Source organism: Sinocyclocheilus rhinocerous, unplaced genomic scaffold (assembly GCF_001515625.1).
Source record: "Sinocyclocheilus rhinocerous isolate Xijiao unplaced genomic scaffold, SAMN03320098_v1.1 scaffold931, whole genome shotgun sequence".
NCBI classification, from domain to species: Eukaryota; Metazoa; Chordata; class Actinopteri; order Cypriniformes; family Cyprinidae; genus Sinocyclocheilus; species Sinocyclocheilus rhinocerous.
This window is the reverse complement of record NW_015657104.1, coordinates 25,283-38,121: the sequence shown is the minus strand read 5'-3', so window position 1 is coordinate 38,121 and position 12,839 is coordinate 25,283. Positions and strand designations below refer to the sequence as shown.

At 36.0% G+C, this 12,839-nt stretch overlaps 1 protein-coding gene across 2 annotated transcripts in view; it reads left to right on the top strand.

Annotated features, from left to right (window-relative positions):
- LOC107720847 (astrotactin-1-like) overlaps positions 1 to 12,839 on the top strand; it is a 126,172-nt gene that overhangs the window by 93,468 nt on the left and 19,865 nt on the right. For both annotated transcript variants that reach the window (XM_016528679.1, XM_016528678.1), the window contains exons 8-10: positions 868 to 952; positions 3,040 to 3,114; positions 9,962 to 10,099. In XM_016528679.1, coding sequence (XP_016384165.1) covers positions 868 to 952; positions 3,040 to 3,114; positions 9,962 to 10,099 — 298 coding nt within the window. The remainder of the gene's footprint in view (positions 1 to 867; positions 953 to 3,039; positions 3,115 to 9,961; positions 10,100 to 12,839) is intronic.

Genomic DNA, 12,839 nt, shown 5'->3' with positions numbered 1-12,839 from the left:
AATTTAACTGGAACAAAAAGAAGAACAGACAAACCCAGAGAAGGGACATTGCTTACACACTACCATACACACACACATATATTGTACTGGACACAGTATAATGTAGTATGATCAATTATTAATAAAACATATCTGGGGTTGTGAATGTTCTAAAAATTAAACAAAATGGGAAATAAGTTTTATTATTTACTTTCTATGGATGTGCTTCAATAAAATCCCTTCACCAAAAATTACAATGGTAACTGCATTTATTTATTTATTTATTTATTTATTGTTGTTTTTTTTAGGAAAAAATAAAAGTGACTGCTACAGTGACTGTTGATCAAATAAAACTAAATTATTATAGAGAGAATATTAGCCACAATTGTCATAAAAAATAAAAATCAGAAATATTCTAAAAGCGTCATAAAAGGTGTTTCTCTGCATTTAAAAACTAGATGGATGCATGGATTAAAACTAGATGGATCACAAAAGAATGGAATAAAACCGAAGTGTCTCTAGGCACATTTTTTAAAAGTTAAAGACAAGTCTTTCTTCAGTTATTTAACTGACATGGAGTCAGCTAGTTGCTGGAAAAAAAGACTCCTATCTAGCACGTTTGCATAAGAAAAACTAATTAAAAACAGCATATTTAGACACATCTTCTTTTTTTTTTGAAAAGTTATTTACAGTGTTTGAAAGAAAGTCCCTTAGTAATTTATGATGATTTTACAGTAGTAACAATAGAATTTTGGCAGAAAGCTGGTACCATCCTAACTGACGTCCTGCAGGGACACATGACAACCACTGTTCAGCACAGCTGTATAATACTAATAATGTTTTTCTCTTATTATCAGTGATGGTTTAATGTACCTTGTCTGCTTGCAGGAGAATGTCTCTGTTTCGATGGCTACATGAAGGACCCTGTTCATAAGCATCTATGTATTCGCAATGAATGGGGCCCAAATCAGGGGTGAGTACCATACCATACAAACAGGGATCTGCCACCTTGAAGTTGGCCATGCTTCTTATCTGTAGTAAAAATGTCTCCAGTGCCGATAGCCAGCCAGGTGTTATGCACTGTAGGAAATTAAATTGGCTTGTTTGAATTAATTAGCTTTTTTGCATGATGCTCTTCCTCTGGAATTGGAAAAGGGATTAGCACAGCAAAGCTCTGGGTCATTTTAGATTTGCGTGACAGTGATTTACATTTCAGTATACCAATGAGATACATGTATTGTGCATTTTAAATTGCGTTACATGCGTAAGAAATTATGTGTCTTGCGTGCCTCATATCCAAGCGCTGCTGTTAAAATGATCAAAGAGAAATAACTATTTTGAAATTCTGCTGAAATTCTTTGTTTCAAAACTTTTGTTGTTGCCCTCTGATATTTTTGCAGAGGATTGAATATAAGATTAACTGCATCTGAACAGATGGTATCTTTAATCTGAGGTAAAAGTGTGAGTGCACCTAACCAAACTGCTGCTTCTTAAGTCAACAGACAGATGAAGCACAAATACTACTAGAGAATGGCACAAAATAAAAGGGTGTTTTGCTACTTTGCAGTCTAGATATAGTCAAAACACTTAAATGTTAGGGGCACAAGTTTCTAATCCCAGATAGACTTGTATTTAAGATGTTTGAAGTTAATTAGACCCTCCCTGAGGAGAGTTTCACATGCTCATCTGGGTTTGAGGCTGTCGCTCTGGAGCAGTTGGGTGAGGAAATCCTTGGCATTTTAATTGGGAGGGAGATGGGAGTGATGACGGTAGGTGAGAGGGATCCGATAATTAGAAATCAAATTGGAACAATCAGAAAGATTGCCTTAGGGGAGTGGAATAGCGCTGGATGTGCTTGTTCCCTTTATGCCATGCTGTGAAGGTGTGAACCGTTTTTAATTGACTCTAACACTTAGTGGTGGAGAAAGAAAGTCCATTGCCAAATGCTTTCTAAAGTTTCAAAGTGCCAAGATATTTCCTAAACTCTTTCCTGCAAATGTTCATATATAGCCACTTTTTCTTTATTTTATATATTAATGGAATAGTTCACCCCAAAAATGATAACTTATCGTTTACCTTGTCAAAGTGAATTATACTGTCAAACATCACATGTTGCATAAATCTAGTTAATATGACTTATGCATTTATTCAAGGTTGTCTGAAACTATTTACCAGTTGCATAAACCGCTTCGACTAGTCTTAAATGCTTAGTCATCTATTTTTTTTCCCTGCAAGACCGGTCATAACATTTTAGTTACCCTTAGAGGTAGATTGGTCTATTTGAATCAGAAAAGTAAGACTGATTGATTACCACTTGGTTAACTGCTAGTTGGTCAAACTGGTTCACAGTCTTAATATAGTGGCTATCTTTATAGAACTGGTCCCATGACTTGCTGTGTGGTACTGACAAAAAATGTAGATGTTGTAAGGAAACTGACTTAACTGACTGAAATAATTTTATTTAATTTTATTATTTTAATATTTTGAACCTTTCTGTGTAATGGATTCTCAGAATGCTCCTGCTTTTGGTTCTCTTGTGAATTGGGAATGCTGCATGACAAATGTTAATGTTTAAACAGCAGTAGGCGATCTGTGGTATGAAGTGGTCTAACCGGGCTGTGACTGCTCTTTTGCTGTGAGTAACAGCTTATTTAGAGAGGCATCAGCTCCTTGTCTTTTCTCTTATACTGCAGCGACAGCCTCTGTCCCCACAGCTGCCTCTCTGCATTAATCTCCATCAGTTCACATAGAGCTTTGGATAAACACACACTTGAAGTCACGCTCACGTCTGTATGACACTGACTGACAGAGATGCTACTGTCGGGTCACAGCATCTGCTGGAGGAATTTCTGTGATATTCATATTGGGAACATAATTGGTTTGATGTGAGTTCACAAAGGAACTCCCTTTTATAAGATGGTTATGTTTTCATCACAAAGTCATTCAATTTTAAAGGTCACGTGGCTTTAGTGAAGACTGGAGCTGTTTAACAATGAATAAAGAGTCTATAGTGTGAATTATTTGTTTTGTTTTTGATTTTCTGCCATTTCTGTTTTTCAGCCCATGGCCCTACACAATTTTCCAGCGTGGCTTTGACTTGGTGATGGGAGAGCAGCCATCTGATCGCATTTTTAGGTAAGAAAAATTATCACTTTATCATACCTGTCAACCCTCCCGTTTTCCCCGGGATTCTCCCGTATTTTACCATTCTATCCCGCTAACATCCCGTTTAAATATTTTCCCGTATTTCTCCCGTATTTTTAATCTTTCTATAAAAAAAATCCCACTGGGCGTATTTTATATGTTTGCTACATTCGCCTCCGGTAAAACTCCTGTAATTTGTATGGCCCAAACCTCATTATCACGTCAACACGGGGGAAGTCGTGGCCTAATGGTTAGAGAGTCGGACTTGTAACCCAAAGGTGTGTGTGTGTGCACTTTGGATGGGTTAAATGCAGAGCACTAATTCCAAGTATGGGTCACCATACTTGGCCACATGTCACGTCACTTTCACTTTCACAAATTCCAAGGCTGCCCAGTTGCCAGATCTTGTATGAAATGCATCCTTCTCACACAATTGACACATACACATTTCAGCCCATTTGTCACCTTAACTTGGCAACCTACAACAGTGATGACTACCGCGGGAAGGAAAGGATCACTGGTTGAAATGGGACAAGAGGAGAAGACTCAGGTGGTGCTCCGGTGAAAAAAACAAATATACATGCAAATTGAGATATAGCTTACACTTCAAAAGGCTATGGTTTAATCGATGAAATATGAGCGCTGCAAGTTGCAAAATCAGGTGCTGCGCTGCTTTGTTTACTGCGGTTACCGGGGAAATAGCTATATTCCTGGAGTAAAGCGAAAGAATGAAGAGAGAATGAATTAGCATTTTTCAATAAGCCCTTCTGCTTTTTGTTTTAGTCCAAAGCCAAAAACGACCCTTATTTTTACGCAGAAAACACACAGTTTGATATACACATAGTTTAAATGTTTGATAGTTTGATAATATTTGTTTAAATTAATATAATAAATTAATATAATATAATAATTAATACTTTTGCCCTGCCCCAAGCACTCCATCCCCCCACCCCATCTCCCATATTTTGGTACACAAATGTTTACAGGTATGCTTTATTTGTACTATAATAAAGCTTATGACCCAGTTCAAATTGAGGACTAAAAATACTGAAAATATTAGGAACATGTCAATGAAGTAGTGCAATGAACAATGCAAACATAAAAGGAGACTAGTTTTTTTCAAAATAATTCTAAAAATAAATAAATAAATAATTAAATAGAACATTATATTTTATATGACTGCAGAAAATAAGCTTTGAAAAAAGGGTGCTGACAAGTATGTAATAGGTTTCTGTTGAGACGGAGTAGCTTGTGAAATAGAGTACACTTATTTTGTCATTTTGGCTAAGCTGGCATCTCTTTATTCAGCTTCAAAGAGCTCTATTCACAGTTCAAAAAAACTTGAAAATAGAAAAATGCTGTAATTACTTTTAATACAGGGCCACTGAATGCGGTTCATCGTGAATAAAAAAAAAATCATCCATGCACAAAGGTGGGGATTTAGACGATGTTTACCTCTGGCTATAACTGGAGACTCAAGACTAAACAGTGCATTGCTTTAGGCACTGGAGATGTTTCAATCTGTGAGGTGTATGTTTTGGAATATTTAGAAATGCTAATCCAATTCTAGCAACATATGGTTACCTTCAGTTGCCATGCATAATCTTCATGTTCTGAATTATTCATAGATCTCATCCATGACATTCTGAAGTCCTTTGATTGTTCAACCCTAATTCCTTTGCACAAATCACAAGCTATTTATTTACAAATCTTGTGAACCTGTGCCCGTATTCACAAAACATTTTATCTTACAACTAAGAGTTCTCCTAAATAGCAGTAAAAGTTTTTAGCTAAGAGTTTTCTCTTAAAACCTATTCACAAAGCTGCTGAGACAAACTTTTACTAAGGAATAGAGAGAAGTCTTAAGCTACAGTAAGAGTAAGGGCGGGGTTGACCACGTTGCTACAGTATGGATGATGTCGGCATGCTTACTAACTATGCACACAGTGATTGGCTGATTGTCAGGAATAGAGAGAAGTCTTAAGCTACAGTAAGAGTAAGGGCGGGGTTGACCACGTTGCTACAGTATGGATGATGTCGGCATGCTTACTAACTATGCACACAGTGATTGACTGATATTCTCTGTCAGAGATTTATTCATGGAAATATTGAAGAGCACAATATTATGTTGCTGTATTCAAATAAAGGTTAAAAATGCAGGATAAGTGTCACTAATTAAACAAGTATATGTTCAGCTTATTGTCAGCCTCTTACACGTATGCTTCTCATAATTAGTGAATATGCATATAAACAGCCTTTTAATTAACAGAGTAGAATAATCATGGCTGATAGTAATACATGCAAATATATATAAAAAAAACAAAAAAAACTGGACGCAAGAACAGCTGTTACTCCTTGCCCAACTGGTTAATTAAAACAAGGATCTAATCAAACGAAAATTTGGAGTTGGGATAACCTCCAAAACCAAAGGCGATACCTTTTTAAAAGGTTATTATCATCAAATGTTTCTAAAATGTTTATGTTCCGAGGCAGACTGCCGGCAACAGCCATTTTAGGATAGTTTGTGGCTTGGTCTTAGTGACTTAGGAGTCCTCTTCACTACTCCTAACTTTTCACAGATTTAGGAGCTAGTTTTAGTGCTAAAACGCTTTGTGAAATACTCTTAGAACAAAAATTTAGGAGTCCTAAATTTAGCACTGACACGCCTATTATTTTTAAGATTTTCTCCTAAATCGGCGAGTTATGAGCTACTTTTAGCCTTAAGATGTTTTGTAAATATGGGCCCAGATTTCTTTCTCATTTGAAAACAACACGGGAGGGCATCTTGTAATTGGAATCTGTGTTATAACCCCAAAAGGTGTAAAATCTCATATCCCTTGGCTTTGGGCCACCAAACAAATACATTTCATTGGGACAATTAAATGTTTTATTTCCAAACAAACCTGCACAGACATGAATGTTTGAGACGACTTGAATGAAAGATTTATTTTCAATTTCACAGAGCTTTTCCTCATACATCATTGATTTGTGCCATGAATGAATAGGAAAGCCCATAATCAATTTTGAATGCTTCACTTATTCATTTATATATCTCAGAAATAATGTGACTGATATTTGTGAAACTTTTAAAAGTGGAGCTATAAAGTACAAGAGTGAGAGACGGAGAGATGTTGGAGAGATGTTATGGTGCAAGTAACCGTCAGTGTTTTTTAATTTGGAGATTTTTTTGTAACACTCTCTAATCGGATTTACTTTCCAATCTGCAAACCATTCAAAAATAGGAAAATAAGGACCTTTTACACTTAAATCATGCGTTACTGTGTCTGTAAACATCCAGTGCAAACTTTGGTACCCACATCAATATGTTGAATATTGCTGCTTGTAACAGAACTGCTTTTATGGTTATTTCTTTCCGTCCTGTTCTGAGGTTCCGACTTTGTTTGTTATTGAGTCAGTGTGCTGAGATATTTTAAAAGGTACCCTCACTTTTTTGATTTATGTGTTTTTCCCTTTTAAATTCCATCTGCGAGGAGGGAGTTTTATCCCTGCCTCAGCGTTTTGTTCGATAATCCATTTACAAACATTTCCTACAAAACTCAGTTGAAGCCGTTTCACACTAGCAGGCGACAATATTCAGATGTGTCAAGCTTCACGTTGCGTCCCCTTTTTCTTGAATCTGCATATTACAAAATGCTTGGGTGAGTTTTCAGCAAATTTGTGGTGTTCAAAAATATCTTTTTATGAAACATCTATGAGTATGGATTGCACTGAAATTTCTGCCTCCAAAATTTGACAAGAAACTATTACTTTAACAGATCAGTTTACTATTAACAGCATATTTGACAAGGGAAAAACACTGTGTGCACATGAAATGATCCAGGTTTAATTGGATTTAATGTAAACGGTAGCTGATGATGGATGATATATTGACATAAATGAGCTTGTGGTTACAGCTGATGAGGCACACACACTACCTAGGTGTGATGAGATTCATGTGGAGAAATCCAGACTGATGAGCGCAACTGGAAAACAAGCTTGCTGTGTATTGCAGCATATTGTGGTCAGAATTCAAACGCAATTGCATTTGCATTTTCTAGAAGTGCAAAATGTATGCATTAAACACATATTTGCCTTCGCATTTTTCTTAGAAGTGACAGTGCTCTTGTTATCGGTGCATTAATAAAATTGTTCACAGTTGCTTGTCTTTCCTATCCACTAGTACATGGGGTATTTAACACATCTCATGTAACAGATGTGTTAATAGGAATGGTCTCTTACGTGAAAATGCCGAGAAGTTCCTCTTCATATGAAAATGTGCCATCTTTCCTGAAAAACAGTAAATTTATTTTGATATGCATAATATAGGCTATATTGTTATTTTATTGAAACCATTTTTTTTTTAGACTAGATGTTATTGAAAAGTCACTCTAATTTAGAGATGAGCATAGTATAATAGTATAATGATGAAATTAGTTATTTTTCCAAAAAGTCTCATTTATAATTTTTAATTCATTTTCAACTAAGAATCTTAATGTTGGTGCATTGCTCTCCGTGAGGTTTTAAATGTGAGGTAAATAAGCCAGCTGATTAATTGATTGTTTATGTTTTGCTTTGTCCAGCTTCTATAATAATAACAGTTATAGAGGAATGTGGATATCACCTGTCTCACTGAGGCAACTGATGATTCCATCAACTGCTTTTATCCTGAGTTCTCAGATGCTGGTACAGCCTTGTACACACAGTGAGAGCACAACTCTAATTGAAGAACCTGCATTTGAAACAGCTTTAGGAAAATAAATAAATTAGGTTGTTGGTTGTGGCTTATTTATTCAAACACACAGGAAAAGATGCAAGTTTAATAGACTTAACTGTAATCAAGAAAAGCAATTTATTGCACTGTATTAAACAGCAGCAGATGGAGAGTTCCATTTATAGTACACAAGAGGAGGGTAATCTGAAGGTTATAGTTGAGGGTTATATTTTTTTAAATAAATGCAGCCTTGGTGAGCATAACAGACTTATTTCAAAAACATAAAAAAATCGTATTGATCCCAAACTTTTGAATGATGGTGTACTCTGACGAGAGGGGCGGGGCCGAGAGCCGTGGGAATGGAGCGAGGCCGGTGGAGTAAATGCTAATGCGCGACACCTACGCCACTCACCGGTCTCGAGTCCCACGGAGGAGCTCCGGAAAGGATAAAAGGAGGAGTGACGACAGTGTTGGACGAGAGAGGACCAGGCCTGGACTTTATTTTGTGTTTTGGTTCTGTTTGTGCGCGACAGTCGTCCACGAGGGGCTGTCGCGCTATTTTGTGTTTATTTTATTATTAAAGTTTTGTTTGAATGTTCGCCGGTTCCCGCCTCCTTCTTCCCGAACTACGAATGTTGTTACATGTACATAAACAACAACAGCAGCATAAATAAAGTCAGCAAATATTAAAACAATATTCCTATAACAGTAACTGCATAATTTATTCATGCCACAATACGCACTGGGTCCTCATAAACCCTTAACAAATCAGCGACATTGTTAATTATAAAACAGTTTGCCTCAGCCTAGTTTGGACAACATTTGGATGAATATTGTCAGTCTAACAAGTGTTTTTATGTAGAGTCATCACAATTCACTGTTCTTAGTTGGCTATGTGTGACTAATGATAAAATGGCATTTTATTTTCACAGTGTAGGTTTAAATCACATCTTTGCATGCTGGAAAACTAAAAGTGCTTCCAATAATGTAATCAGACAGTATTTTTGTTTGCATAATGCATCTTATGCAAATAGAATTACTGAGGTGATTGTTTAGCTCATATACATGCTGCCTTCTTGAGATGCATGGGTGGAAAAAAAATGATAGTTGAATTACTGGGGGAAAAGTGAATGAATGAATGAATCAGTGAGTGATTGAATCAATGAATCATTCAAGTGCATCCTGGCTATTCTTCACAGAAAAATAAATCATGTTCATACTCATGTCTTAGAGACTTTTTCCACTGCATGCAAGTCAGTGCTGGACAGAACTGCGTTTATTGATTGAGTGTTATGACACTAAGTCGAAACCTCAGGACTTCAAATTGAAATGAAGTGCAGTAAAACAGAGCTAGCTTGTAGATATGCCAGTTTTCAATTACTCCTACAAACTCTTTGGACTTTCTGTTCTGGGCATTATTTTACAATGATCATTTGCTTTGTTTTTGTAGTCCTCTATGGATATCCACCCACAAGTTGATCTTATCTGCCTGGACGTCTCTCAGCACTAAAAACAGGGGGGTGGGGGGAGTTTTCAAGGTCAGATAAGCATTCCGGTAATGACTAAAGTTTTAAAATGTGCTACTGTGCCAGAGTGAGGGTCAAACTGAAAATGCAGTTATATTTGATTTTGCAGGGGAGAAGAGCAGAAGTTAGGAAGCTATTTTTTTTTCCTTTCAACAATCAGTTTGAACCTTTAGATGGATCAGTAAGAAAATACATTATTTGTTAAATCCTTGCTCAACTGTGCAGAGGTGGATACAATAAACCAAATGCATAAAAGTCTCTACATACATGTGGGAGTCTCTCATGAGGATGTATGGATTTTTTTTTCTTGTCAGAAATCATTCAGCGAATATGAACACTAACATGTCTCTTTTTTTAAATGTGAAAATGTGTCATTCGTTGTTACCCTGGACATCACTATTTTTAGATTCCTTCCCAGAATTTCAATTTAACCCTCATGGATTTTCTTTTTTTTTAATTGTAAAACTACTGTCATCCAAATGCCAGTTTTCTTGTCTCACAATGTAGCTTGTCTCACAATGCAGCAGCCTGAAATTATGTTTTTTTTTGGTTACATGGTGAGAGGTTTCTGAAATATTCACTTTGGCTTTTTGTGTTTCAGATTCACATACACTCTTGGAGAAGGCATGTGGCTGCCACTTAGCAAAAGCTTTGTCATTCCTCCAGCTGAGCTGGCCATCAACCCCTCTGCTAAGTGCAAGACAGATATGACTGTCATGGAGGACGCCGTGGATGTCAGGTAGGAGATGACATTTTCAATCTTGTTTCAAGCTTGTTTCAAAGAAGAATAGCTGAACACTATGACATACTGAGATGCATTAGTTGATAGTCTGCCTAAAAATTTCAAAGGCAAATAAAATAAACATTAGGGCTTATTTTAAAACAGTTTGGACCAATCCTTGAGCAGCCTTCCAGCCGTCAGATTAATGTATGATAATGGATCCCTCAAAAAGCTCTGTCTTAAAAAATGTCACATGACTTAGCAACTGTTGCCATCCACCATTTTAACATACATGCTTTTTATATTTTTTTAATGTAAGTCTTTGAATGTCCAGGGTGAAAGTTTTAAACAAAATTTTATAGAAGTTTATAATTTTTCCAGATCTTTAAAAAAATCTTAAGACGTGCATGCTGTGGATCTGTTAGCCTTCATTCCTAATTGAACAAGCATAACATCAGTAACAACACCTGCATTTGTTCCAAGGTGTGTATATATATATATATATACATATATATATATATATATATAAAGGTCAAAATAGGGTCAAAGAGTTAATTCTGTAGCTACCACAGTATGTTGTATAAACGTTAGGAATCGTTTTCACTGTGCAGTTTGACAATGTCTTTAAAGGGGTCCTATTATGCTTTTTCACTTTTTGAATTTTAGTCAGTGTGTAGTGTGTATGTTTGGGCATAAAAAAGATCTTCAAACTTACAAATCTCAAAGTCCACTCCAAAGGGAGATATTTTGTTTAAAAAAAATACCTTTTCAAGAACTACAACGAACGGCTCGTTTGGACTACAGCATTGTTTTCCGGGTTTTGTGATGTCACAAAGCGGCACATGGAAATTCTAATGGTTGGGGAGTGGGGAGGGGCGAGGTCGTGGTTAGAACGCTTGGTTGAGTGCATCAGACAAGACGACGACGAAGAAGATGTGCTGCTGTAGCCTCAAGTTTTCGCAAGTTATTACACATGCACCGGAGTAATTATGTATGTAAATATGTATGTTACAATTATGAAAACGTTTTTATAATAAATTGCTGACAGTACAATACTGGACAATGATGTAATCTGCAGAATTTACACTTCAATTATGAGACTACAGTGTTTCCCATACATTGAGTGCGGGTGTTTTTATATCACTGTATTTCTGAAGGAAACCGACTGTCTTCAAAAAATTGGATGTCATTTTAATTTAATCTTGCATGTAATGTCTGATAAAACAGTGTTTTTTTGAGCGGAGCGCTGCTTTGTGTACAGCAGTTACCGGGGAAACCTTGATCTCTACCACTCCAACAGCACCTCCTGCTGGCAGAGAATGAGATATGCCGCCTGGGAAACACTGGACTATGGTATAAATAAATTCTCACATCACATTTCGTTTTTCGGAAGGCGGGCGTTCATCAAACCCGGAACTAATCGAGCCGTTTCTGCCAGGATGGGGAGAAAGGTATTGTAATAATGTAAATTATGTAAAAAATAATGCGTTTTTCGAACCACCAAGCATGAGAGCATGTTCTAGTACACCCCCAAAACAAATTCAAGACATTGTAAAAGAGCATAATAGGACCCCTTTAAAGAAAAACTGCATTGTCACAATATTGATAACATTTTCACCACTTTTAAAACTGTACTGTTCATGCAAATCTGTTTGATTTCTATGGGATGTGCTTTAAAGCTTATTTGAGAGAGTAACAGTAACCAAGGTGAAATTTTAACCGTATGAATTTTCCTTTTTTATTATTCATTAATGCCATATTTCACAAGGAATTGTCAAAGATAACGATATATAAATGTGGGTTTCTGACAGACATTACATGCACCTGATAGAAGTGAAGTGTTTTCTATCAAGTGCATGTATCAAGTTTAACTAAACTTTACCAAAAAAAAAAAACTTAAACTAAACACTATGGAAAACCTCAAAGGCAACTGAGCTTGACAAATTAAAGATTACTGATCTTGGATATCTTGGGTGTCTTTAAGTTGACTGGATAATTACAGTAAATTACAGCAACTTGCCTGTTCAGTGCCTGTGGTTCCAGACTTTTAAATAGCTTCTGTGTTTTCAATGTCTTTAACTAAAGCCATTATGTGATATATGTAAAGGCTTTGTGAGTTAAATAAGGCTCTAAAACACTGGTGTCAAGATATAACTTGTGTCAGTTATGTCATCCTTACCTTTTAGTTCTATCTTTAATTGAGATTATTCTTTCACTATTGAATATAATTGCGTAGCATCTATTGATTTAATTTAGCCACTATACTTGACATTATTGCTTGAATGGCACTTCTTGTGAGTTGTCAAATATGAGGATGATTTACTAGCAAAGGATTCCACTGAGCCTCTTTATTGAACTGCAACTCGTTAAAGTTTCTGACCAAATGAGGTAACTTGTATTTTTGTATTTATTTATTTATTTATTTTTTGTAAAGCCTCAAAATTGATGTGGCTTGACATTATCCAGACCTCGCAGGGGCATCAAATGCATTGCCAAAGGGCAAATGCTGATATGATTAATTTGTTTTTAACGTAAAATTGATTCATCTTGTGATTAGTCTCACACTAAATTATCATGGTAGCTGGTGCTTAAAGGAACTTTTAAATATTTCAGTGCTCAGGGCCTTAAAGGCAGTAAAATGAAAAAGTTAATTTTGGAAATTCAATTATAGATATGGTTTTGTTCATAATAAATAATAAAGTTGGAAATAACATATAAAGCATGCTGCTGTTATCCTTAGAAATATATATATATATAT